The sequence below is a fragment of the Ammodytes marinus genome (assembly GCF_949987685.1).
Source record: "Ammodytes marinus genome assembly, chromosome: 21".
NCBI classification, from domain to species: domain Eukaryota; kingdom Metazoa; phylum Chordata; class Actinopteri; order Uranoscopiformes; family Ammodytidae; genus Ammodytes; species Ammodytes marinus.
This window is the reverse complement of record NC_137225.1, coordinates 6,746,019-6,773,865: the sequence shown is the minus strand read 5'-3', so window position 1 is coordinate 6,773,865 and position 27,847 is coordinate 6,746,019. Positions and strand designations below refer to the sequence as shown.

The following is a 27,847-nucleotide window of genomic DNA, read 5'->3' as shown; positions in this document are numbered from 1 at the left end:
TACCAAAGGGTGAACAAATGTAGGCTTATAAAATAGCGCTCAATCGGTAGACCACAGTGACTCCATGGAAACACATAACTTCCTGTTGACATCGACAAAAGCCCACACACTATGTAAAATAAAGTTTAAAATTTAGAGAATGATTTTTTGATGTTGCACGATCATTATATGTTTTCAACATCACTAAAAAACCCATCAACATAGTTACTTTACAGATACTTGTTTATACAGACAAAAAACAATACATATGTGTGTGGGGGTGCCGAGGAATGTTTTAGCACTTTGTATTTGCAGGTGTCCTCTTTTTGGTACGATAAGTTGCACCTTACATTTAAAGGACCTGTATCTGACTTGAACAAACAAACAAAACAAAAGACCACTGGAGGGTTCATTGACCTCCTTCTGTAATTTCCTGTAAACGATTATTAAAGGATCTATCTATCTATCTATCTATCTATCTATCTATCTATCTATCTATCTATCTATCTATCTATCTATCTATCTATCTATCTATCTATCTATCTATCTATCTATCTATCTATCTATCTATCTATCTATCTATCTATCTATCTATCTATCTATCTATCTATCTATCTATCTATCTATCTATCTATCTCTGAATGCATTTGGTGTCATCTTACCTCGGCTGGATCCAGTCTCAAACCTACGCATCTCGTGCAAGCCTTTCCACAAATCACTTCTCGACTTTTCACCCTAAACTCTTCAATCCAACTGTCTTTCAAAGGTTTTGGGTCCTTTGTGGAGAAGACAGTCATGCCCTACATCAGCACCACGCCGGCCAAGCTGCTCAACCCGTGCACAGGAGACCAGAACTGCACCAGCCCCTTCAGCTACAAGAACGTCCTGAGGCTCACCAGCAACGGCAAGCACTTCAACGACCTAGTGGGGCAGCAGCAGATCTCTGGCAACCTGGACTCTCCAGAGGGCGGCTTTGATGCCATCATGCAAGTGGCTGTGTGTGGGGTAAGCAAGCAAAACACTGTTACGTCTTGGTGCACCTCATTCGGAAATAATCACGCTTATGTTTTCAATTCAAGATCATTTTCCCACAATTAGGGCCCCTATGCTCGGAGGGATACAGCGCCCATAAATGTGTTTATGTGGTGATGTGTGAAAATATATTTTTTTTTACGAGTCCTAGCTCTTTACAAGGCATTATTTGGATGCAGCGATAATAAAAAAAGTTAATTTGAAACATTCTATCCTCCCTAAGCTTCTTTTAAAGAGTACATTTTCAACTCAAAGCCCTTCCTCTCTCTGAATGCTCAGGACCAGATCGGTTGGAGGAACGTGACTCGTCTGCTGGTGTTCTCCACCGACGCTGGCTTCCACTTTGCCGGCGACGGAAAACTGGGAGGCATCGTCCTGCCAAACGATGGGAAATGCCACTTGGAGAACGACATTTACACCATGAGCCACTACTACGTAAGTAGCTCAGTATTGTTCGGCTGTTTCTATATCAAATGTAGCTGAATTGGGGCACACACTTAGCCTGGAAATCCAGACCTGCCACTGACAAATTTAAATTGGCACGAAGCTCATTAACTATGTCAGAAAATTCTGACTTACCAATCAAAACGTTCTGTCTGATATGGGCGAGCCAGAGCCCTATATATGGGAGTATGGTGCTCTGGGGCGGACGTGAGCAGATGACCGCAGTGCTTGGCATGCACCGTCGAAGCCGTGATAGTAAACATCAAAGATGGCTGCGGATACGTTGTTTGAGTTTGAAACGGCTTTAGCATCGACACTTAACGATTTGGAAAACGGAACTCAAATATTTCATGAACAAGAAAGAAGAATTTTCAGTTTTGCCGACAGAACACAGCAAAAGTTTAATTTACCAGTTAACCCCGCTGTTGGCTAAATAGGGTCTGGATTTACAGGCTAGCACACACTGCCACTCATGTGGAGCCTGTGTTCCATTGTAAATTTGACCTTTTCTCCTCCATTCTGTTTTAAAGGACTATCCCTCCATTGCTCACCTGGTTCAGAAGCTGAGCGACAACAACATACAGACCATCTTTGCAGTCACGGAGGAGTTCCAGCCTGTTTACCAAGTGAGTTCTGTTTGCTCCTCTGTTCTCTGTCTGGTACACTTTTGGTGCTTTTCCACTACATGGTACCTGATCAGCTCAAATCTACTCTACTCGCGTTTTTGGTTTTCAACTATGAAAAAGTCCCTGCTACCTGGTTCCACTTACTAAACGGTGACATGAAACACTGCAGACCACTGATTGGTCAGAGCGTCCTCAGTTGGTTGCAGGCTATTCTGCACAACAATCAGCCAAGGTACTGTAGTGGTCGCAGCACTTTCGGAGCTTGCTTTCTCTCCAGTATTTGTTCTACTTTCTTTCCAAACCAAGCATTAAGCATGTTGGTTAACATTAAAAATAAGAAAGCCTGCTGTGACACGGCACATTTCTCTGAGAGGTAAAGGACTGAACATTACTTTATCCATAAAATAAATTAATAAGCCTTAATAAAGAATATTAGAAACGTATAGATATTGATGATAGCCGTTACCGTCACTATGACTCACAGCTTCACAGAGGCGTTGCTTTCATGGGGATTCTGTGTTATGGAAAACCACCTACAGAAAAGGACCTGACACCAAAGGAGAGCAGAAAAGAGCTGGCATTGTATAATGGAAAAGCTCCATTTGGAACACATTCATTCTTCATTCCTTCCGTGCGTGTGTGTGTGTGTGTGTGTGTGTGTGTGTGTGTGTGTGTGTGTGTGTGTGTGTGTGTGTGTGTGTGTGTGTTTGGAAGATGCCCAGTGGATAAAATATCCACCTGGGCTGTTGCTCGTTCTGACAGTTAGCATAACTTTTTCATTGCATAGCCTCACAGTATAGTAGCTTCAGAATGCTTCAAAGCGATCACAATTAAGGGATTTCACGGTTCGAATCGACGCTGTCAGTCTGGAATGAAAGTTCTAAAGGATGTGCTACACTCCATACAAGCTCAAAGAAGGTATACTTGACCCTGGTTCTAGGGATCAGAAGAATATAACAGCTTTGTGCCAAACGTTTCCTCTCTATCTTCAGGAGCTGAAGAATCTGATACCAAAGTCTGCAGTGGGCATACTGTCTGGCAACTCCAGCAATGTCATCAACCTCATCATAGACGCGTATAATGTAAGTACACAATGAGATTTTTAAATCAATGTATAATGTCCTCATTTGAGCCACATTAAAGCATTCAAACTCTTTTTGTTTTTTTTATGGCAGTCTCTCTCGTCAGAGGTTATTCTGGAGAACAGCAAGCTGCCAGAGGGAGTGAGCATCGCGTACACGGCCCGCTGTAAGAACGGAGTGGTCAACCAGGGAGAGAACGGACGCAAGTGCTCCAACATCTCCATCGGGGACGAGGTGGGGATAAGGAAGTTGTCTTGAACAGAAAGATTACGTTAGCCTCGTAGCATAATTGCCTAAATCATATTTACTTTACTCTACTTTTACTCTACATCTACTCTATTCTACATCTACTGTACTTTACCCTACTCTATAACCCTTAAAATATGACAGACTCAGGCAATTATGCTATTAGGCTAACGAGAAATGGATGTAGAGTAGAGTAGATGTACAATAGAGTAGATGTAGAGTAAAAGTAGGCCCCTGTCTAAAGTTGCCAGAGCAATAAGGCCTAATAGAATAACAGTATAGAGGTCTGCTTGTATGTGACCCAAGTTTAGAATTGGAATTCAAGCTAGCAATAAGTAGTATTCAAATAGGAATGATTGTAAAAAAAATTGTAAATGCATTGGTTATACCTAAGTAGCAGTAGGAAAAGAGAAGCCACCTCCAGCTAAATATTATTTTCCTAAGCTGAATGAAATTCCTGCTGTTCGCGCATGGAACCCAGGATTTAGAAAGCATTATTTATCATGCACAAGCCGTCCAAAAGAACTCTAGCACACTAGCTGTTTTCCTTAATTGAAACAACATGATGCGTTTCCATCTAACAAAAATGCTCCCAGTCACAGTGGTTTATTTTGCTTTAACTCGATTCTTGATTGACCTTTACAGCGATTTTGTTTTTGAGATTTTCAAAGACCAAAAATCTCACTATTTGGCTTTCTCCGTCATTTGCTCCCAGGTTACGTTTACCATCAGTGTGACGTCTAAGGGCTGCCCCGAAAAACCTAAGCCTGAGACCATCAAGATCAAGCCCCTGGGCTTCACGGAGGAGGTGGAGATCACACTCAACTTCATCTGCGACTGTGAATGCAGCAAGGAGGCCGTCAAGAACAGTTCCAACTGCCACTTTGGCAACGGGGCCTTCGAGTGTGGAGCCTGCAAGTAAGTCTGAAGAATTCCACACTAAAAGCAGTCAAAACATCCAGATCTCGGATCCAGTCTTACTTTGAGTTTCAGAGTTGTTGTTAAAAATCACCTATTATTATTCAAAATGCACTTCTTCATGTTTTGTCAACATTAGTATGGGTCCCCCATGTGACTACAGACTCCAAAAGCAGGAGGAAAAACAACCCTTTCACTTTTTCCTCAACCTTCACTTTTCTGAAAAGCGGATTTCTCTCCCCATATGATGCTATAAGGGAAGAAGCCACGCCCCCTCATTACCAACATAACTTGCACTACCTCAACCTGTGATGAGCACACCCCCAGATACACCCAAATCTATTTGGCAGTTAGATTCAAATAGGGAGTCAGATAAGCCCTAAAGAGAAGAACAGGCTTTTTGGATTGCGGCGCTTAATATAAAGAGACAGGGCTGCTAAACAAAGCATTTTGGACAGAGGCTGAAAAGAGGAAATTTAGCAATTATGGCACTGTGAGAAATATAAAGGTTTTTTTTTCTTGGACCCCTACACCATGAAAAGAGTTTATAGTCCCAAACTCAAATTACACTTTGAACCTGAGTATGAGTTGAATATGTGACCTTTAAACAAACCCCTTTGTCCCAGGTGTAATGAAGGGCGCGTGGGCCGACAGTGTGAGTGCAGCAGTAACGACGTGGCCACGGAGGACATGGACCGCACCTGCCGCAAGGACAACGGCACGGACATCTGCAGCAACAACGGAGACTGTGTGTGTGGGACCTGTGAGTGCAAGAAGAGGGACAACCCCGAGGAGCGGTACAGCGGACCCTACTGCGACTGTGACAACTTCAACTGCGACCGCTCTGGAAACAAACTGTGTGGAGGTGAGTGACCCGAAAGGGAAGATCTCGGGCATGTAGTGGGGCATAGGGACTGTTTAAAAGATTACAATCAACTACACTTTCCATCATCATTCTTAGCACCATTCTGAAGGTAATTACAAAAAGATGTGTTAGTATGTGGTTACGTGTGTGAATCATGATACATTTTGATCTTAATTTTGTAAGACCTGTACTTATTTATTTATAAAATGAAAAAAGGCTGTACCGGTCCAAAATCTATTGTGTAAAAACTTTGATGAAATATTTAACTCAAAAACTGTACCCTATTCATCTACTGTGAACTTTCTCTCTCTCTCTCTCTCTCTCTCTCTCTCTCTCTCTCTCTCTCTCTCTCTCTCTCTTCCAGGCCATGGGATCTGTGACTGCAGAAAGTGTATCTGTGAGCCCATGTGGACCGGCACTGCCTGTGATTGTTCCCTGGACAACAGCACGTGTATGGCTTCCAACAAGCAGATCTGTAACGGCAGGGGGAAGTGTGAATGTGGCACCTGCAAGTGTACCGACCCCAAGTTCCAGGGGCCCACCTGTGAGACCTGCCCAACCTGTCCAGGGGTCTGCACTGAACACAAGTAAGTCCAGCACAAGCCCCAACCACAGCGAGTTCTACCAGCATCCGATGCTGAAGTGACTAAACATGCAGTTTGCCATGTGGCCACTAGGGGCATGTTTCTTAATTTTTTTTACCAGGCTAGCTTTTATTCTATTGGAGGTTAAAATGTATAAATAATTAAGAGCGCAGTCTCTATAGTGACAGCTAGCTGCCCGTTAGCCCTCACTTCGCCTCGGAGGTATATGTCAGCTAGATGGGCGTATCTCCCTCCCTCATATCAATGCCCTTTTTGGCTACGAGGAAACGAAGTGGAGTCAAATCAAATCAAATCAGTTTTATTTGTATAGCCCAATATCACAAGTAGACATTTGCCTCAGTGGTCTATACATTCCATACAATATGATACAAAGGAGTCAAAATCGGAGAAGATTGCGACGCACATAGGCCAGGAAGATTGGATGCAGTTGGAATAACTGAGGTCAGCCCGGATGCTCATCCATTTTATATACTATCTATGGTCCCACACCAATTCACATCAATGTACAACATGCTTTTTCAATTTATTTGTATGCTGTATGCTGTCGTTGTCAAGCTGGAAGGATATATTAATTTACATATATAGGCCTATATATATTTTAGATTTATAAAAAGACAGAAGAAAACAAAAACACATGACAGCAATGTCATATACATGTTGAAATAATAAATATAAAATGAATAAAAAATTTAAATAAATATTATAAACTGCATGTTTAAAATAATGTAATACTTCATGAGACCTTACACGGACATTTCTTAAGAGCGCTGGATAGGTCTATCTTAATCAAATGCTCACATGCCGTATTTTCGCTGTAACCATTGCGGAACTACAACAATGTGTGTGAAAATCCCCCAAAATCTGGCCAAACTGATATGAGTTTCAGCACGCCTGAATGAGCCCATTAGTGGGTATGTTACAAGTGTTAGCTTTCCCCCATTGTGTTTTTCCACGGTTGGCATTTCCTTCCTGATTTGAGGCAGAGGGGTATTTCCTGGTTTCCTAGCAGTTAAAACATGACATCTCATCATCACTAACGACAAGAACCCCCCCCCCCCCCCCCCACACACACATTTCCCACCAGGGAGTGTGTCCAGTGCCGGGCCTTTAACACTGGGGAGAAGCAGGAGACGTGCATGAGAGACTGCGACTACTTCACCCTGATCAAAGTGACCGACCGGGACAAGCTGCCCCAGCCCAACGACGCGTCCTACCCCGTCATGCACTGCAAGGAGCGGGACGCAAACGACTGCTGGTTCTACTACACCTACGCCATCAACAACAACACCCAGAAGGAGGTCCACGTGGTGTCCACACCCGGTGAGCTCAGGGCTGGGTGAACATGAGCCGGGGAGTGGGAGGGTGTCAGTTACACAGAGCAGCGCTAATTACAGGGGCAGAGGTGGTGGTCTGACAAAATAAAGAGTGTTAGTGTATAATGGACATACAGTTGTGTGATGGTATGTTTTTCACACTGTGTTGTTATTTTAAAAAATGCTCAGAGGATCAAAATAGGTGTACGTTAACCCGTTAAGGACTGACAGCATCATTGCCAATGAAACCTATGTGGCAAAGAATCTAGTCAAAAGTAACTGACAGTTAAAGCCCAGTTAAAAGTTTTTAAATGTTGTTGTTTTTTCATCTACTGCAGAGGCTAAGAAATCTTATAATGTATCATGTTTGTTATGATGGTAGTTGATTTAAAAAAATAATATTCATGAATTATAGGGCAGAGTTAGTGATGACCAGTTAAGGCCAAGGGTTTAAGCTTTTAAATGTTTCTTTATTCCATGTGTCTATCTGTTACAGAGGCTGAGAATACATTGATTTAGTAAACGTTTCCATTCTGTGCAGGTTTTGGGAGGCTGTTTTGAAACAATGCTATGGTTTCGAAGGTGTTTTTTTAGGCGGCCTTGGGCCTTAATGGCTCAGCATGAAAACATAATTTTCTGTTAAAAAAAACGACATAGCTATACTGTAAATAAAATTATTAAAAAATATATATATGTAGGCCTATATACTTTATATAAATAAAAAATATATATTATAGACAAATGGTAAAAAAGCTAAATGGAGGTAAAATAATAAATGTCTCTAAAGTGGTATGTAAACAAAGGGGCCCACTGTAGCTAGCAACTTGCCATTTACAGAGCCTAGGCTGTGTATAAACAATGGATTTCTTCCCCTGTCGCACACACATTACGGAGAGGTAGCAGATCGTGAGAATATTCACAGATTATTTGACAAAAAGTAATTATGACACCAAGTGTTCTCAAGAATAGCTGACTCCACCTTTAGGGAGGTAGGAAAGGAGATGTACAACAATAGAACTGAATGAATACAAAAGCAAAGGATCCATACTAATGTTCATTTGCACAAACCAGGGTGGAGCACACATTAAATGAGGTTATATTTTTTGCGCTGTTATTCCAAGATGCCTAAAGACTTGTGCTCTAGCGTTTATCTCTAGTTGAGAGCGTTCTATCCCAGCAGTGTCTACTGGAACTTTCACTATTCTTTTGTGTTTTAATTTTTGCTTTTATGTGTCTATTTGATGTCTTGGATGTAATGTATTTTACTTATTTTACTGTACAGCATTTTGGTCCGCCTCGGCTGTTATAAATGTGCTATATAAATAAAGTTAGCTTGACTTGACTTGCTCCCTCCCGCTGTGTTCCAGACTGCCCCACCGATCCTGACATCATCCCCATAGTGGCGGGCGTGGTGGCAGGCATCGTCCTCATTGGCTTAGCCCTGCTGCTCATCTGGAAGCTGCTGATGATCATCCAGGACAGACGGGAGTTCGCCAAGTTTGAGAAGGAAAAGATGAACGCCAAATGGGACACGGTGAGTGGCTCTGTAGTGGGAAGAGAAGGAGAAATAGTTTTGACTGAAGTATTGGCAGAAGTCTGGTAGGGGGGGGGAGATGTGGAAAACAGGTGTCGCTTTGGCTGCTGGACAAAGCCAGCCCGCTGTCAGGGAGCGAGCTTATGAAGACAATTTGTTTGTCCCTAGCAGCAGATGAGATTTGCAGACTTATTGATAACTTTACTAAGTGTCTCGTTGGCATTCTCTTCAGTCTCACAGCTGTGGAGACAGATTGAATGTGTTGCTTTTGAACAACGCTCAACATAAAAAAAGGGAAAAACTACCGGTGCAGTGTGTGGACTTTTTAGGGAATGTTATGCACTCTGAGCATAGCTGGACCTCTCCCTGGGAGTGGCCACAGCTCTTCCCCTCCCTGCTTCCTCCCCTCTGTAGCATCAGAAGCCAACATCAGTATGACAAAAGACTGCATTTCTGCTCTACTTTGTGGATAGTGTTATGCCTCCACCTAGTGGTGAGATTGGGTCACTGTATGTGGGTTTGATGCATATGTTCCTGATCAGGGCTGTATTCTGGGGTCTTTCTTATGACCATGGGCGGGGCAACATACGGCTCCACATCCCTTTAATTAAGAGAAATCAGAGACTGTAAGTGAAGCTCTGACCGACCTGGTGTTAACTGACATGACGGGCGTCAACGGTGAAGCAACCGCAAGGAATTCAAAGATATTGCAACCACACAATCCTGAACGGTAGACTCAGCAGTTTAGGTAGATTCAACCTTGGTACATTATAATAGATCTGAATTACATTTAGACTATTTTCCTTTATAGGCTACAGTAGAGGTAGACCGATGAATCGTTTGCCGATGAATCGGGCCGAGTAATGGCATTTCGAAATAATCTGCATCGCCGGTATCTATCTACGCCTATGAGGATTAAAAAATGCACAAATAATGTCTGCATAATACTGTTATTAATATCAAAAACTAAAACGACAACAATGTGAAATGGGCATTATGATTCAGTCATTGGCAGACCTGCTCTCTAACTATGGACATTGGCCATTGAAAGCCCATATGGGTCGACCATTAGGCTTACCTGTCTCCCTTTCATCTCTCTGACCTCCATTCATACATTTTCCTTCTTCATGCTTCCTCTTTACTCTTCTGTTTCTATGTTATGGTTTCTTCTGTTTCTTTTTGTTGTTTCCTGCTGAACTCTGTGCTCACTCTCTACCTGTAGCAAGACAACCCCATATACAAGAGTCCAATCAATCAGTTCCAGAACCCAAGCTATGGCCGCAAAGCTGCCGCCCTTTAAGTTTGTATTTCTCTCCCTTTAAACTTCATTTTCCAGCATGGGCTGCTCATGTGTGTCTTGATTTCACTTCTTTATTTCACCTGTCTTTTTTTTTAAACTATCAAGTAAACCTACGGTATAGACAAGTGGAATCTGCAGGAGTGATGTTGCCTTCATAGTTAGTATACACTGGTGCATGAGTGTGTGTGCTGTGACAGTCAATACAGATGAAAAGTAAAAAAAAAAAAAAGCCTGCACAGGTTTTGAAGGTATATAGTGTCTACAGGCAAAACCCGCCTGGTAAGTATGTTATGAGTTTAAATATGATACGTAGCTCCTGATACTTGGTGTGTTGTCACAAAAGCATGAATGTGTGATCTAAATAAATGATATGACATTAAAGGTAACAGTAAACGATGATGCCTAACGGTAACCATTTTTTTTTTGTGTGTGATTGTGGTGAGTGTGTCAGAAAGCCTAACACAAATGTTGCTTGATAGAGTAATTGTTACATGATTGATAGTAACTTCAACTTTCTTTTTTTATTTTTTTTCCTAGGGTGAAAATCCCATCTACAAAAGTGCTGTGACCACTGTGGTCAATCCCAAATACGAAGGGAAATGATGGGCCTCACAGTTTTTTTCTGCCATCAAGTAATCGGACAACTGCAGCATTTACCTGGGGGGGGGGGGGGGTGTTGGGGTCTGCTGAGGGGAATTTATGTCATTTCTTCTTGTCGCTTTGCCATTATAATGCACCGTGCAGCCACTACATTTGTATTTTTTACTAACACCCACGATTTATATGCATTTGTTGTCTTTTAGATGTACAGTATACTGTAAGAGTATATACTTTGAAGTGTCATGTTTGCAGAAAAAAGGATTGACACGAAGGTGGTGCTTCCCCCCCCCTCCCTGCCACATGACTGGTATGGGCCGAAAGATTTCACTTTTTATTTTATTTTATTTTTTAATAACATCACAATGTGGACACTATGGATAAACAGAATATATCCAATTTTTCCTCAGCTTTGGTCTCTCTCTCTGTCTCTCTCTGTCTCTCTCTTTGTGCACTGATGTCCTGTGTTTTTCTATGTGTTCCCCGCAGGACCTGAGAGTTTAATATGTAAATTCAGTCAGCCATAGCAGCGCATTAAGTCAATGTGTGTGTATATATAGAAGACAACTGCAGTAGGAAATATTGAGTAATATATGGCATTGGTAAATAGATTGGATGGGTTAGTGACGGCGGATCATGCATGCCATGGTTGTAAATGGCTATTTGAACTGCAGCTTAAGAAACATCTGATGTTTGAGATTTGTATTGCACTCTTATTGAATACTGTCGTAGATTCAGAAGGAGAAGATCAATATATCAACCGTCATTGTATGAGTTGTTGATATGCTATCACAAAGGGACTGTATACCACTTGTTAAAAAAAATGAAAGAAGTGTGGCAGTGTCGAAAACAATCAGAGGATTTGTATAGTTATGATACAAGTTGCAATGAACTAATGGAATATTGTTGTGTAAGTGCAGTAACTTTATGACTCATTCTCAGGTCCTTTCCTGTGTTTGTCGAGCACGCCAAAAAATATGTTTTCTTTTTGTTTCAATGGACTGGTGAGCTCATTTGTTGAGTCAAATGTGTTTGATTGTAAGGCTGAAACCAGAGCAATTGTTCGGACGTCATAGGAATCATGTCTGCAATGCTTTCACACCCAAATGTATCCGATGCACCACACACACAAGCCTTTACAGTATTGTATCAAAGTGCCTTTTATTTCAGTACCATGTTCTCTCCTGATGCTGTTTATGAGTTATTTATTAAATAAACTACAAAAAGTGCCTGTGTCTCTTCTGTGCGCCTAACTATGATTATAAGATTGAAAAAGTAAGCTTTTTATTGTACTTTTCTCAAATAAAATAAAAATTGATGGGCAGAAACAGGAGTAATGGTATAATGTAAGCTGAAGGATAGAGGCAAGCTCCAACAATTGAAAGATTGCAAATGAAACCAAGGAGATAGATCAATTCAAAAGTGCATACACAGTGTTAGTATTGTTCTCAGTACAGAAGGCTACAGTAGGCCTACTGGTGCATGAAATCTACATCTCCTTCCATGGTTTGGCTCATAGATGATTATTGTTTTTCCTGCGTAAACTTTTAATGACAGGGCTCACCCAGAGGATGACTGGCTTTTTAGCTACCTTTAGACCCTTTCAAAATGAACACAAGCCTAATAGAATAGGCTAGGCCTGCTACTTGTCACCAACAACTTAACCTAAACTTCAACTAGGCCTATAATAGGCCTATAGTTATTGGGTTATTGATGCCATGTAGGCTATAACACCTAATCTCTGTCATTAGGCTACATACAATAAAACAAGGAAAATAAAAGGTAGAACAATAGCACAAATGGACATTTGAAAATGAATAAACATTTTAGAGAATTTGTATTATTTTCGGGGGGTGGATTTACAAATGTCTTATTTTATCAGAAACAAAAGGAGGCCTAAAACAAATGAAATGAGACAAACTGTAATTGATCATTACATTTGCCATTCTACTCTTATATCTGTGTTGATCTAAATGCAAAGGCGATGCAGCATTTCAGTCCAATCTAAACACATTTATCAATCAATCAATCAATTTTTATTTATATCACACTTTTCATACAGAAGTAGCTCGAAGTGCCTTACAGAGATTACAATCAACAACAGAGAAAAAGAAAACAGCAAATAAAATCAAGAGAAGAAAATGAAAAGAACCCAACCCTCCCACCCCCATAGACATGCAGAGACATACACAAATACATATGAGTCATTCTATAAGTAGGGGGTACGTACATGCCATGTCCATAGGTTGTATCTATAAATTGTACAGAATAGTCCAGTTTCAATAACTGATATTCACAGCCTGAACAAACGTATTACCCTTTGCCTATATTAGGTGTGAGTGCAAAAATGTCCTATAATGTATTAAGCTTCATTGAACCCCTTATAATGATGTATTGGTATTATTAGCCTAGTAATATCAGATGTGGACAGGCACATTTGATCAATTCTTGTAAATTCAAGGTTGTACAACCCTTGTTAGTTGTTTGTATAAACAAAAAGAATGTTGGAATATCCTAATATTAGCCAAAGTTAATAACTTATACAGAGTGAAATGTTTTCTCTCCTATATGTATGAAACATAGACTTGTATTGACTGCTGCCCAACTGTCATTCCAAGGAATCTTTATTTACAGAATGGGACACCTCTTTTGCATCAGGAGTTGACACCCCACCTACCCATAGACCTACATGTAAACTGGTTATGTAACTAGGCCTGCCTGCAGTGACGTGCAGTGAGGTCAGTCAATGGGTAGGCACTGAGTTCTGAAAGCCAAATTGCTTAAAACCTATATAGTATAATGAATAATCAAAAACAATAAAATTTTACTCAAAACACACACACACACACACACACACACACAAAATAAATGCACTTCTTAATTTAACTTTATGAAAAATTATGAAGGAAAAATATATGACCTATTTTTCGGATATTGGCCGGATGTTCAAGAACTGTTTATTGTCTATTTTCAGAAATGGGAACTTTTCTCTATAAGACCTAAATCTCCTTATATTTATGCCTCTATACTGCCATCATGTGGCCACAATGATTTACTAAACCTACAGACAAAAAGCCCTTGCTAAACTGGAATATGAGCACTGTAGGTCTTCTGATAGGTCATTGGAAGACCAAAAGTAGGTTCCCCCTTTTATTTTCAGTATATTGGATGATATTGTAACAATAGGCTAGTTGACGGGGTACATCTTAACGTTCAGTCCTGTTACCTAAATTATTTCTTTAATTTTATTTGTTTATTTTTAAAATAATAATTTCTAATAAATCACCAGAATGTGCTGAGTGTACTCATGCTACTAGAATGGACCCTATCTATCTATATTTGCATGTGTATGCCAATTATATGTTAAAAAAAACTCAGTCCTGTTACTTTCAGTCCTGTTACTTATAAACATATGTATTATAAACCTAGTTAAAAATTCAATACAATAAAGTGGTACAAATACAGCCATTCACCTCCATCACACACACACACACACACACACACACACACACACACGCGCGCGCGCGCATGAGTCCCATCCATGGAAATATAAAGAAAGGTCCCATCCCATGCCACCCCCCTGGTGGGGGGCCCTATCCGATTGGCTCCATCATGTATACGTGCTTAGAGGCCTTGCAGTCAATTGACCTGTCTGTTTTACTGTTTAATATCCTACAACGAAAGTAATTTATTAGTCACAGCAGCGCGTGCTTTGTTACGTCACCATAAAGATACGCTAATCAGATCTCCATGTAAGCGGAAGTGCCAAAAAAGTCATAGCGGATATGGTTGTAGTGAGACATCTTACACATAGGCTGCTGTCAAACCATCTTTGTTGTGTGCTGTAAACAGCAGGGACGCGAGTTTGGACGTCGTCTTGAAACAGGCTGTCGTAGCCTCATTTATCCAAAGTGACAGTGCTCGCCGTGAAGCGACGATGGAAGACGATATACTAACGACGTTGAAGATACTTATAATAGGAGAGAGCGGCGTTGGGAAGTCCAGGTAAGCTCAAAAACTGCTGTCGTGGCTCGCTGCTAACTGTTAGCTAGCTACCTAGCGTAAGCCTCAGAGCCAACCAAATAATGTATTAGGCGTTTTAAAATGACGTACACGAGTCAGCTGTGGTTGGGCTTTTCTTTAATAGAAAACTGGACACAACCTGTGGCTATTAGAAGCTAAATTGAGGTTTGTGTGGTGCTTGTTGTCCGGCTAACCTCAGCTAGCACACAGTGACTATGTGTGACATCACCGCTGTCTGACACAGCTGTGCGAAGATGTTGCAATCAAGACTACACGTTTCCTACCCTCTGCCTTCGTGTCCTCGAGCTATGGTCGTGACTGTGCGTTAGCATGTTGACGCAAAGACGCATAATGAGTGATGAGTAATGGCAACAGTTGTTTCTTTTCTAGATAGCCCATATAGGATGGCCTCGCGACCTTTTATAATAGGTCCATGCTTGCAACAAGCATTCACAGTTTCTAATGTAATTTACTGTATCTGTAGGCGACTAGCGACTGCCACTATCGAATACACGGAATGGCTTCATTATTAATATAAATACTAATAATAATCCATTCACATATATATATATATATATATATATATATATATATATATATATATATATATATATATATATATATATATATATATATATATATATATATATATATATTATTATTAATAATATACTCTACGTGTACAGCATTTTTCATACAAGAAATGCAGCTCTGAGTATTTTAAAATGTACAAACGACATGTATTACAGGAGTGCTTCACATTGAAATGGAAATGGAATGAACATAAAACACCATAAAAAGAAAACAAGATAACATGTTTTTAAGATTTTTTTTTTTTTTTGGCATTTTTATGCTTTATTGATAGTGTAGAGACAGAGTTGAAATGGGGCAGAGAGGGGAGTGACATGCAGAGAACGACCGTGGGCTGGAATCGAACCCGGGTCCGCTGCTGGCCAAGGCCCATGGGGGGGACGCCCTACCAACTGAGCTAAGGGCGCCCCCTTAATAATAACATGTTTTTATTTATTACGCTTGATAGGCTTAAATTAGCAATTAAGATTATATAAAAAAAACAGACAATTACGCCCAAAATAGAAATTTAAGTGCAGTATCCGCACTTTTTTTTATTTTGACATTACCAGTCCAACTGGCATTTGTTAATTAACCCTGTTACTTTTAACATGTCCCAGACATTTCCAACTACTCCATCATTAATCTAATTCATTTGACATTAGCAAGCTTGGCCTCTCCAGAAGGACTAAACTGCCTATTCAGCTAATCCCCACATATTTCCATTAGGTGGTAATCAAGAGAGAGGACCCTGTTAGTAACCACAAATAAGCCCCTTATTCAGCCTGGTTATGTATTTGACCAACATTACCCCGCTGGTGTGTTGTGTGGTAAGCCAACAGCGCTTGGTCAGGTCTGCTGGTCTCTCCATGTCCGTGGTCCAGACTGCATGTAAGAAGAATCAGCCCTAAGCCATCTCAACCATCACATTGCAAACTATATGGCACCGCTGTTCAGCATGCCTTCCATAAGACAAACACTGTAGGTAATGAGATGCCCAGAGCTTTGGTCTAAGCCTTTTTTTTTTTACAGAGTAGGATTCCTCTCATTGCAGACTGATAATGACCAAAAACCTTCAGCTTCACCAAAATATCAAACCTCACATGAGCCACCATAAGTGTACAGGGCTTTTTTTTTTTTTTTTTTGCGTATTGTAGTAATCGCGAGATCTCCGGCAGGATCAACAAGGAATCGAATACAAAAGAAATTTGAGAGTTGTTTTTTTTTGTTTTGGAGCAGCTGTTAGCCCAGAAGGTTGTAACTAAACTCAAATTGCTTCTACACCTTACAGCCAAGAATGTTAACAGCAATCCTTTCCTGAGACACAGTTGTTTTCCTATTGTCTGTTGTTCTTCCTCTTTTCACATTTTTTGGTGTCCTATTTTGATTGATTTTTGATAAGAATCCACAACTGTTATTGTCATCTTGGGTCTGCGCCTGATTTGAGTGTACAGTGGAAATATCTTTTTTTTTTTTTTTTTTCACATTTTCTCTGCTGTTTCTTTGCTTACTGTGAAGGCAGCTCTGTTTTTGACTGAAGGGAAGTGAGCCCACGCCAGCACCATAACATGGACTTAGGCTTGCTTATACTATTATTATTATTTCCAGAAAACAGAGGAGCTCTGTGGCCAGCTGAACTGGACGCGGCCTGGGCTGCTGCTAGTGCATCAACCATCGGAGGCCAAGGGGGCTGATGCTTCCAGAAGGCAATTTTCTGTTATTATTAGATGGACTTTTGCTTAATACAATAAACTCATTTAGACTGTGATTAGTTTTAAATGTCGTTTTGTGAATTCTCCTCGAGCCAGTTGTGCTATTGTCAAGTATTAGGCAGTAGAACATTGACTGCAGTGGATTTTTGAGTATCATACAGATAATGTAAGTAGTTTCCCTGCAATCTTTACAAATCCCCCTTTTTAAATCATCAGGGGAGATGTCTGCCTGGCGAGGAATACACAAGTTTCATTCTAGCAGAACAAACGACCTACACAGAAGAGTTCTATGTTAACTTGGCCGGCCTCCGAAGCCTAGCTCATCGGCTGTATGGACCTCAAACAATAAACACTCATTGCTCCAGCATGCTGATGCTGATGGCCCGTGAGGAAAAATAAGGGAATTATGCTTGGGTCAAGGCAAAGGAGTGCACTTATCCCCCCATCATCAGTTCTGTGATTAAGGCCTATGCATTTGATTAGTCATAGTAAAGAAATGAACCCTGTCCTCCTGACTGCAATCTGGCGCTGATGTCATCCGGAGCTCGTATAATGTGTGTAATACAAGCACAAGGACAAAGGGATCAATAGAAAGAGATAGAGAATTATGGTGCCTCAAGACAGGTTATGTGAAGTGAACTAATCACAAGGAAACCAGATCCCAGACCAAAAGCTTGTTCAACCTGCGTGAAATAGAATGACTGTAGAAAGCCACTCGTGTGTGTGTGTGTGTGTGTGTGTGTTTCTTAATGAGTCTAAATCCAAGTCTTCTTTCCTTCCTCCTGTCACCAGCCTCCTCCTGCGATTCACAGATGACACATTTGACCCAGAACAATCGGCAACAATAGGTGAGTCACCCATCCGAGCTCACTCAATGAAAGGCTAACATATTGATTCCTTATGGGTCATCATGCCTAGCATACCTATGTTAGAAGGGGCACATGTAGCTACCTTAAATTTCAGTGCATCCATGTAATCAAATGTAACCGTTTAGCCATTCATTACCCCTTTTATGAGGATACTACTAGTGTTCAGTTTTGATTGATACTGTTAGAGCGGTACCATTTAGCTATATTGAGGTTGTAGTTTGCAGTGGTGTAGAACTCAACTGCATCATATTGTGAGGTGTCTCTAGTTATAACCACATTTACAAACATAGTGGGGAATGATTAGTAACATATTTTAATATAAGGCAGTCCAGTAACAACAGCACTTAGACCTTAGTAAAGTTCTAATACATCTCACAAAGTTTGAACAGAAATGTGCCATTATATTCTTCATAAAGGTCAAATACTGTGCAGAAGTGTTGTACTGCATTATGTGTACCCATTAAAGGAATACTTCACCCATACGGAACCAGCGTTCTATCATTATAACATCGCTTCTATAATATAATGAATGAGGTTCTTCTTCCCTGAGTTTTTCCTCAGTCTTCCATTGGCCCAGCTGTCCTGTTAATCCTAACCCTACATTTTCCCATGTGTGATGCCACAAATGGGAAAATGTAGGGTTAGACAGTGAGACCATAAAACACTCTTACTGCCTTTTCTCAGGCTAGGATGAACCGATTTCTAAAATGTTTGCACATTTATACTACATTGGATCTCAGAGTTAATAGACCCCTTATCAGTCTACGTCACACAGCGTCACTCCCCGCTCTACTGCGCATGTCAGAAGCAGAAAGAGACGAGAGCGACACAAGCCACAATCATGTCTTGTTGTGCTGTTGGATGCACAAACCGTTAATTTTTAGTTTGAATGGTGATAAAGCTAGAAATGCCCAAATGCACTGCTGTATAATTACATAAATGAGTTGTGAATTGTTTACAATAAGGACAGTGACCGGAGACGAGGCTACAGCAATGGAGGCTTATTTACAATGACCCAGACGTTATACATCTCCGTCCTCTTCCCTTGTGTTTGACTAGGCAGTAGGGGTTTGGACATGTACACGTGTAGCCGGTAAGTAGGCTAAATTATACCATTTAGGAATAAATCAATAAACGCAATCCGAGTGGGGTCGACATGTGCTAGCCTACTGTAGGCTACTAAAGCAGATAACACATCACATTTTTGTGTTTCGTTACAATATTTATTGATTTAACTATTTAACTGCTCCACCATAAGTTTCACTTTCCTTTTCATCTCTGTCTCATACAGCTGGTCTGATCAGCTGGTCGGCTGATGAGCCCAATGGCCCCGACAGCAGGAGTCAGTCTAAAAACAGATGATCACTAGGCTAGTTATGATCACTTTTAAATCAAAAAGCAAAATTATTAAATAAAGGCATCTCTGCCTCTCTTGGTTTATCTGTCTGCCGGTCTTTCTCACTGCACACTGTCACTCTCCAACAGCATCTGCAAAAAAAAGTCCGGCCACTGAAGTCGTCGGGGCCATTTCTTCTCATCATTTATCTACTCAACTGCCCGCAACGCGTATGGGTCATTAAGACGTATCCCTTTCAATAGTGTTAATGTTTCCGCATAACCAATGTTATCACTCGCTGGTAAACTGTTGTAGTAAGCTGACAACATCGCTATTTAGCACCATGGACCTATAAAGAAACACCGCAACTGCAATATAACCAAACGGGTAACCATGGCAACCAGTCAAAAATGTTTCTTTCTGCATATGCTGCACGCGCATCCGCCGTGTTGATAAACAGATAAGCCCCCTATACACCTTCATATTTACACCAGTGAAGTAGGTCTTTCAGGTGGCCAGGGAATTTACAGAAATGAAAAAATTAATTTTCACAATAGCAGGTCAGAATATCCCTGGCTGGAGCTCTGTTAATGTTACAGTTAACTTATACAAGTATGTAAACAAAAGGGGCCCCACCGTAGCAACGCACAGTTTACAGAGCCTAGGCTATGGATTAACACTGCACACACACAATACAGGTAGCGGATCGGGAGGAGATATTTACCTATTTTGACATCAAGCGTTCTCTAGAATGGCTCATTCCAGCTTCTAATGGCTATGAAGTTGGAGTGAACATCAATCCACATCGCTGAGCGCTTGTTATCTGCTCCAGGAACAATCACCACGCTCACTTCATGTATTGTCAAACCAGTATATTTAGCAAATCATTTTAAACAGAAATTTAAAATCAAAAGATGTGTTGTATTCTGGAATGAAAGTCAAGCTAAAGTAGAGATGTGTCCTGAGAGAAGGCCTCTAACAGGAGGTATGAGTGACCACAGTACCACACACCATCACCGCCACAAAGACATTTGATTGATTCAAAACTTAATGAGGACGTTGAAAAAGAAAACATCCAGCAGCCAGACCAAGCTATCAATCTCATCTGGTCAAATGGTGAACTTAGCGCCATACAATACAAAAGTGGAGATTTTTTCTCCAAATCCTGGCTGGATCTGCCATTGATATCTGCTTCTTTTTAAGGGCATAAATCATGTGACGCACCTGCCAGATTTCTCTGGTTGGCCCGAGGCTGTAACAACCTCAATGGCTTCATGTTAATGAATGCGTTCAACAATTTAGGATTTATAATCCAATTGGCGGGTAGAATTTGTATTTCTACCTTAACTAATGTGATTGTGTGCAGAGTGTCTACGGTTCTCGGTGTTGTTTTTGTTAAAACAAAGCAAAAGCAGCAGACTCCAGGAGAAGGTTGAGACAGTTAAAACACTCTCTTTCTCTCAAGGTCAAAGCTTGGATCACTACTGTTTGACTCAGCCAGCTGGGGGAACCTGTGCCAAACAGATGTCTTTGCTGGAGTTAGGCCTAACCCCTCATTGACTTGAGTTCCCTCACATTCAGACAGAGAGCATGTTTAAAGGGGCATCTTTCTCCTTATCTAAATGAATGTCTTTTCGGGTTAGAGATAGACAACACAGGGTAACGTTGCCTCACCGTGCGGCCTGCTGCTGCTGACAGCAACTCCTCTTGTCTGGAATGCAGCAGGGCTGTTTTCTCGCTCTCTCTCTCTCTGTCTGTGTGTTTGTATCACAGTAAGGGCTATTTGGCCTGCAGACATCAGCCCAGCCTTGACATGCACTGGTAGTGGCATCTCGTTGTGTTGTGATACCACTAACACATGCTTTTACTGTTGACTCTCTGGAACAGGCCTATCTGAATTCACACTGAGTTAAAGCAAGAGAGACCGCTCCAGGTTCAAGGGAATGTTTACAGTAAACTCCACTCCCCCATGCATCTGGCCACATTATCTGAGCAGCCCTGCTGGACTAGAGGGAGAGCTAGATTGACTGTGTGGACAGACGGAGCATTAGGGCCATGTTGAGGAAACTACTAGACATTAATTCAGGCATTAAACGAGACATTAAAAACATCATTCTGGAAAAGTATATTCCAGGTAACTTCCAAAACGTTGGCGAGAGCTGTCAAATGTCACCCACTCTTTGTCTCGGGTGTCGGTCACACACAGTCAACAGCAGTTTATGATCATGTGCTGCTGATTTGCCCAAAGATGAAGCATTTCCTTATTTGTGAAATAAGCATGTTCTAACTTGACAAGACGCTTTAATGCTGGAAAAATACTATCTATTCTCCAACAACACGCAGCCTAAACATAAGGCCTCATCTCAAAATATTATGTCTTTTTCTCATAAAATTACAACTTTTTTCTCGTAATATTAGGACTTTATTCCTGCCATATTGTGCTATTACTTTTTTTTCACGTAAAATTAATCTCTTTCTCGTAATTTTAATTTTAATTTTAAATGTGTGTCCCAAAAACCTAGTCTTAGTGTTGTGTGCACATCATAACTCTGTCTGTCGTTGTGTCCCGTTTTACCTTCTCTGTTCTGGCTCTGTCCTGAGCTCCCCTCCCCGGCCCCATCACAAGTGAACATTTCCCTGGTAAATCTGTCAGTTGATGCTAAAACTCTGGCAGATATGTCATGCAGACACTGCACGCTCTGCACACCCAGACAGTGCACAAAGGCAATACAGGAGGTGGACATTGTACTTTTCATGTAAATGTCTGTCCCTTTGGGCCCTGGCAGGATTTACAGAGGTAAATCAGGGCCCTGTCAGACATTTCACAGGTGGTGGATTTGAATGTATTATTTTCTTTAGTACAGAGTAGACCTGCATTGTGCTGGATATGAATCCACAGCATAATTTAAATCCAGGACAGTGGATGGGCCTAGTGCCAGTCTGTGAAGCCTGGGGTTAGCAGAGGTTCATAGTCATTGTGTGGTGTGTATGTTTATACAATTCATCATTGGACTGTCACCCTGATATGATACTCTTGGCTGGAACTGGCCAAACCTTGAGGAGTCTTTTCAGGAGCCATCGTGACAGCACCAGTGATTGACTGTCTTTTTCATTGTCTAGGTGTGGACTTCAAAGTCAAGACCATCTCTGTGGACGGCAACAAGGCCAAGCTGGCAATATGGGTAAGTGACAACCACTCTGCAGCAACACCTTAAACAAAAAGTGTGGCTCTGTCAGTCAGAGCAGAGAAATGAACTCTCCAGCTCCTCCATGACTCCAGACAGTCTATTCTATCAAGTGGCCAGAAGATGGCGCCTATGTAACACCAGTTCTGCCTGTATACTCATTGAGGGACACAGAGGAGAGGGCCTTGTTGTTTGCGTGTGTGTGTGTCCTGGACTGGTTTCCCTTCAGTTTGAGTGACCAGTCACTCCTGCCAATGGTCCAGTAATGCTGAGTGGCTTGTGTTTTGCAGGACACTGCAGGACAGGAGCGCTTCAGAACACTGACGCCTAGCTACTACCGCGGGGCGCAGGGAGTCATCCTGGGTAAGTCCAGCTGTTGACGCCCTCATTACTCAATGTGTGTGTGTGTGTGTGTGCGTGCGCGTGTGTGCGCAAACACGCGGCCACACGTGTTTGCCCTCTTGGCTTCTGAGTCAGCCCCATGGTTGTAAAAAGAAAGAAGTGATGGCTTTTCATCCTGTGACCCACACACTCTTGCATCTCTCTCTGGAAGTACGTTTCTACCCTTAAGTCAGACTCCACACATTGACATGCATGTACAGTCTGTATATGACACACACACATGAACTAAGCTTAACCTTTCAAACCCACTTCCTCTGCAACCCATGCTTTTTGACCTCTCTAATACCCTAATGATATGCAGATACTTAAGGCAACTTGCTATAGCACTGGGATTATGAGAGCCTTTTGTGTTTATCAACCATGTCTTTTTAATTGATAACAATAGTTTAGTTATTTTATTCTTCTTTATTTGTTGTATTATTTTTGTCTTTTTATGTAAATGAAATAAGTAATAATTAGGAGTTAAGTTTGATCAGGTCTGTCCTTTTCTTTACATTAAAGAAACAATCAAATGTGATTTTAATCTTGAGACTTAATCACTCTTAAACACCTTTTTGTTTCAAAGACAATATACATCTTTCTATTAGGTCCTGTACGTGTAAATACAATAACGATTTAATATAATTCTAACTATTCTATTGTTCTAACTGTTGCATCATGGATTCAAACATGGTCAAATCCAGGAGCGATACATTTCCCTCAGCAAGGGGTTCAAACCTGCCCTGGTAAAGTACAGTGTATGTATCTGTCTTGATCCCGACCACGTCCTGTCCCTTTTGCTTTCACACAGTGTATGATGTCACACGACGGGAAACCTTCACCAAGCTCGACAACTGGCTCAACGAGCTGGAGACCTACTGCACAAGGAACGACCTCGTCAAAATGCTTGTGGGAAATAAAATCGATAGGGTGAGTGTGTGTGTGGTTATGTATGGACGCCCATTCATAATACCAAGGCTGTTTGATTAGAGAGGAGCACCACACTATCTAAACAGTTAATTCAGCACGTCACACACTGTACGTCTGGCCTATGCCTTGAGCAATGACCAAAAGTAATATTGTGTTAAAAAAATATATATATTTAATCATTGGATGAATTTGAAATGCTTAAAACAGGTCTGTATCTAGAAAAAAACATAAATATTCAATAAATTAATTAAACATTTATTCCACTGAACAGGATAGTAAATTGCCAAGAAAAAGTATCATTCAAAAAATAGAAGAAGAAAAGTCAGCTAAGAGCTATTTGACAAATTACAGAGCTAAACGACAGTGACAGACCCACTTTCATAATGTTGGCAGCTGGATACCAGAATCAGTCAGGGGGGATAGAGAATGCCCACTAAGTAGAGCGTTATGAATTTATTATGTCCCATTCTTTGTCCATGAAAATCACTTTTCCTCTCTGCCCCTGTGACGACCACAGTAGCTGTCGGCTCAGCCCCACAGACCTCAAATAAGCCATTACCTCTCTTTTGTTTTAGGAAAACCACGAGCTAGACAGGGCCGAAGGGCTGAAGTTTGCGAGAAAACATTCCATGCTTTTTATAGGTAAGTCAGGAGGATTCCCCGCTCCACACACAACTGCTGGGCATGAGTTACAGCACAGTGTTACACAGGGAAACAGCTTTTGAAAATAACTATCATACTTGCTGAGGAATGCTTGTATAGTTCTATTTATAAAACGGGCTTCTAAATCATCTTCAATGCGCTCTATTTTTTCTTGTACTTTTATTTTTCAGATTAGTCAGTGAAGGATTACTTCAAACTGTTGAAATGACTTCAAGTTAAACACCTAGTCTTTATCTTCAAGTGCTAAAAACTGTTATTCTAAAAATGTGGAAAGCTACTAAATCTGATTAGGCATTTTAAATAGGATTTATCTCTTTATCTTATTGTTCTTACTCCTCCAGTGTGTTTGGACGCTGTAGTGTTGTGCAGCAGGTGTTTACTATATCCCTTAGTGTCTGGGCTTGACAGTTATTGTTGAGACATTTTCCTCTGCTCGCCTTCAAACCATGACCTCATGATGCACACATCACCGGTATCATCTTCTTTTCTCCCCCATTTCCATCCGTACTCAACTTAATATACCTCTCCCCTCTATCTGTCCCTTCTTTCCCTTTTTCTTCCCCCCGTTCTCCCAGAGGCGAGTGCTAAGACCAGGGACGGGGTTCAGTGTGCGTTTGAGGAGCTTGTGGAGAAGATCATCCAGACGCCCGGCCTGTGGCAGAGCGAGGGCCACGGCCGAGGAGGGGTCCAGCTCAGTGATGAAGACGCCGGAGGTGAAGGGAGCTGTGGTGGCTACTGCTCTCTGGTCTAGTGGGACATAACACACACACACACGTACGCAAAGAAACCCATCCACCTTTAACCACACACGCAGTGTTACACACTAAAACAAGCATAGACACAAATACCCCCCAAAACCCCATCCTGAGCTCAGCTCCTCAGACATGAAGGCAGCGGAGGGCTGACTGTAAGGGTTGACCGTCCACTTTACGTGACATCAGTTCACACAGACTCTACTTTGCACACTTTACTATTAACAAAGCTGCAGCTCAGCCTTCCTCTTAATGGAGTTTAAGTGAATTTTTTTTTTTTGCTGTTTTCCTGTTTTTGTTTTTGAATAACAGTTTATGTGCAGTTTTTCGGGACCTTGGTCAAAATATTAAGCCGTTCTCACGTCATTCGAATGATTCCGTTATGGCAGTGCAGTGATACGACTCGGAAAGAATAAACCAAAGTTAGTCTGGCGTACGGCTGAATCTCTGGAGTATGATCATGAGAATGGAAAAAAGAGTTTTGACCAAGGGCTCTCTTGTTGTCTCCAGCATGCTTATTGTCCTCGGAGCACTTTGCCTTAGAGAGCACATCTGCACCAACGCAGGGCCAACATCTCTCCTCTCCTCTGTCCCAGGGCTTGATTCTGATCCTAGCCCTTCAGACTCCATGAACATTATGCTGCTGCTCATGGACAAGCTTATCATGCCAGGCCATCTCGTATCCCAACCTCACCACTCTCACTCAAAGTGCTCGGATCATGCGTCTCTGTTGTCCACACACAACCGCCTCCCTCCCTCTTCAGAATATAATAGAGTTACCAAGTGTCTGGAATGACGTTTCACTACTTTTATTGACTTGGACTTCAAACCTTTGGTGTGTTTTGGAAGAGTGCATAAATCAAAGAGATTGGCACCGGCAGGCTTTCCACTGGGTGCCGAAGAAGAGGGAACCTTTTAAAATTGCACGCCTTTGTTGTAACGAGTTGTTTTAATGGAGTGCGACTCACTGGCACTCGCTCACTCAGACAGATAATACCAGTAATATCACTAGCACTGTTATGCTTTCTCATATACATCCCTTTGACTGCACAGACACAAAGGGAAAGTGTTCAATATTAGACAAGGCAGTGAGTCATAAGGGTGTTTCCACTGAATTGGGAAAATCAAAGACAACGGCTGTGTGCTCCACATTGCTAATGGATTTGACAGTACTCCTATCTCTGTGTTTGTATCTGTGAAGCAGTTCTAAATGTACCCCTGACCTCTGGCCATGTTTGTAGTATTCGAGTGCTGGCATGTGTTATGGGAAATGTAGTTCTGAGAGTTGGTGCTTGTAACAGGGATGGTGAAAATGACAAGCATGTCGTATCACAAATTGAATTTTTTAAATATTTTTAATTGCATGGGAAGCTGTGTGCCATTCTTTTGTGAGTATTGTTCAGTGAATGGCCTTCATAGGTTATTTACTTTAAACACTTTTTAACTTGTATTAAGCTGGAAATTAAACATATACAGGTTTACCATTTAAATTGAATGGTACATTTAAACAAAAAGGAAGTAGGCTTTTACTTATTTAACTGGTATAGCTGTCTTATTTTGTGTTCATAAATATGCTGAAACATGTATACCTTGTACATTGTGTTTTACAGGAATTTGGTGGGATAAGTCCTGTATGAATTGTAAAGCTGAATGTATACATATTTCACTGCAAACCGCCATATATATTAAAATGAATAAAAATCTTTTTTTAAGCTAAACCATGTGAATAGGTCTGTGTTAATGCTACTCTAAGCGGTGTTTTTTCAAACTCCTGGAGCCAGGTTGTATAAAAAATGAAGTCTTTTTTAGTTATCCCTCTGATGTTCAAGGCCAGCGGAGATGACCAATAACACTGTCGTCATCGTTGCCATGTTGGAAATGTCACTGTTAGGTGATGGGTTCTTCACTCAGCGCCCCTTCACATTCCTCTGTCCTCGGAATAAAGACTTGTGTTTAAACAGTGTCCGAGGAACCCTCAGACCCCAGACGTGTGATCTATCTAAATCATCTTTATGACAGACTTCTCAAGAAACACCACCGCAGTCATAATTCACTCTACCAATGCTTCAACCGGGATGTGCCTAATTCCTGGGCGATTATGGAAGGGTCGGAGTTGGCAGCGAGAGCGAGGACTCTTCCCTCGTAGCATATCCCTCATCTTCCTGCCGCAGTCCAGGCAGCCGTCTGGAAATATGTCTCAGTCAAACAACAACAGAGGCATACAGCAGTATTAATGCCTTCATGTGGTCCAACCATGAGCTGAGCTGCAGCGCTGCCGTTTCCTCATGCCTACACTGGAAAAACATCAGCTACTCAAGGGGGCTGAGCTGACAGGGTCTATATTTTCTGAGAAGTGGGTTGAATCACTATCCTTTTTATTGCCACATCATGAGAACATAGGGCAGTGTATAGTAGCCTGTCTGAAGTTCCAGTTCACTGCCCATTGAGAGATGAACAAAGCCTCCTAGTTGGACGACAAGGAAAATGTCAAAAATGTTATTCATTGTTGAAATGACTTGGAAGTTTTCCGATTGCTTGATTTGTCCAACCAACATATCCAACCCCAAACGTTCTTAGGGCCCACTCACACATTTCAATCAAGAAATGGAAAAGAAGGATAACTGTTTCAACAACACATTTGAGAAGATTGAATCTGCAAATGATCACCAATTGTGCATGTACCCTTTTTTTACGATTTTCAAAATTGCTGCAGTTTAGGACATCTGATCATGTATGACCCCCACCCCCCACTCCCCCCCCCCCCCCCCCCAGGCTAGAAGCTTTGTTTGTTGTTGCTAACACACTGATGTATATGCGGTAAAATTAGCATGCTACCATTGCTAGCTAATTAGAACTTAACACAAAGCACAGCTCATGGGAATTGT

General features: G+C 41.4%; 2 protein-coding genes across 2 annotated transcripts in view; both read left to right on the top strand.

The window, feature by feature from the left end:
- The window catches only part of itgb1a (integrin, beta 1a), a 33,304-nt gene extending 21,534 nt beyond the window's left edge, over positions 1 to 11,770 (top strand). The window contains exons 6-16 of the mRNA XM_080049953.1: positions 746 to 984; positions 1,291 to 1,446; positions 1,986 to 2,081; positions 3,074 to 3,163; positions 3,257 to 3,397; positions 4,125 to 4,327; positions 4,954 to 5,192; positions 5,557 to 5,779; positions 6,882 to 7,117; positions 8,478 to 8,644; positions 10,482 to 11,770. Of these exons, the coding sequence (XP_079906079.1) occupies positions 746 to 984; positions 1,291 to 1,446; positions 1,986 to 2,081; positions 3,074 to 3,163; positions 3,257 to 3,397; positions 4,125 to 4,327; positions 4,954 to 5,192; positions 5,557 to 5,779; positions 6,882 to 7,117; positions 8,478 to 8,644; positions 10,482 to 10,547 (1,856 nt within the window). The 3' untranslated portion in view covers positions 10,548 to 11,770. The remainder of the gene's footprint in view (positions 1 to 745; positions 985 to 1,290; positions 1,447 to 1,985; positions 2,082 to 3,073; positions 3,164 to 3,256; positions 3,398 to 4,124; positions 4,328 to 4,953; positions 5,193 to 5,556; positions 5,780 to 6,881; positions 7,118 to 8,477; positions 8,645 to 10,481) is intronic.
- Positions 11,771 to 14,370: 2,600 nt separating this feature from the next.
- Positions 14,371 to 26,674, top strand: rab18a (RAB18A, member RAS oncogene family). Its single transcript, XM_080050311.1, has 7 exons — positions 14,371 to 14,546; positions 17,639 to 17,694; positions 22,172 to 22,233; positions 22,527 to 22,599; positions 23,429 to 23,547; positions 24,123 to 24,189; positions 24,786 to 26,674. Exons 1-7 carry the CDS (start codon positions 14,479 to 14,481, stop codon positions 24,959 to 24,961), a joined length of 621 nt encoding a protein of 206 aa, XP_079906437.1. The 5' UTR covers positions 14,371 to 14,478; the 3' UTR covers positions 24,962 to 26,674.
- The last annotated feature ends 1,173 nt before the right edge of the window (positions 26,675 to 27,847 follow it).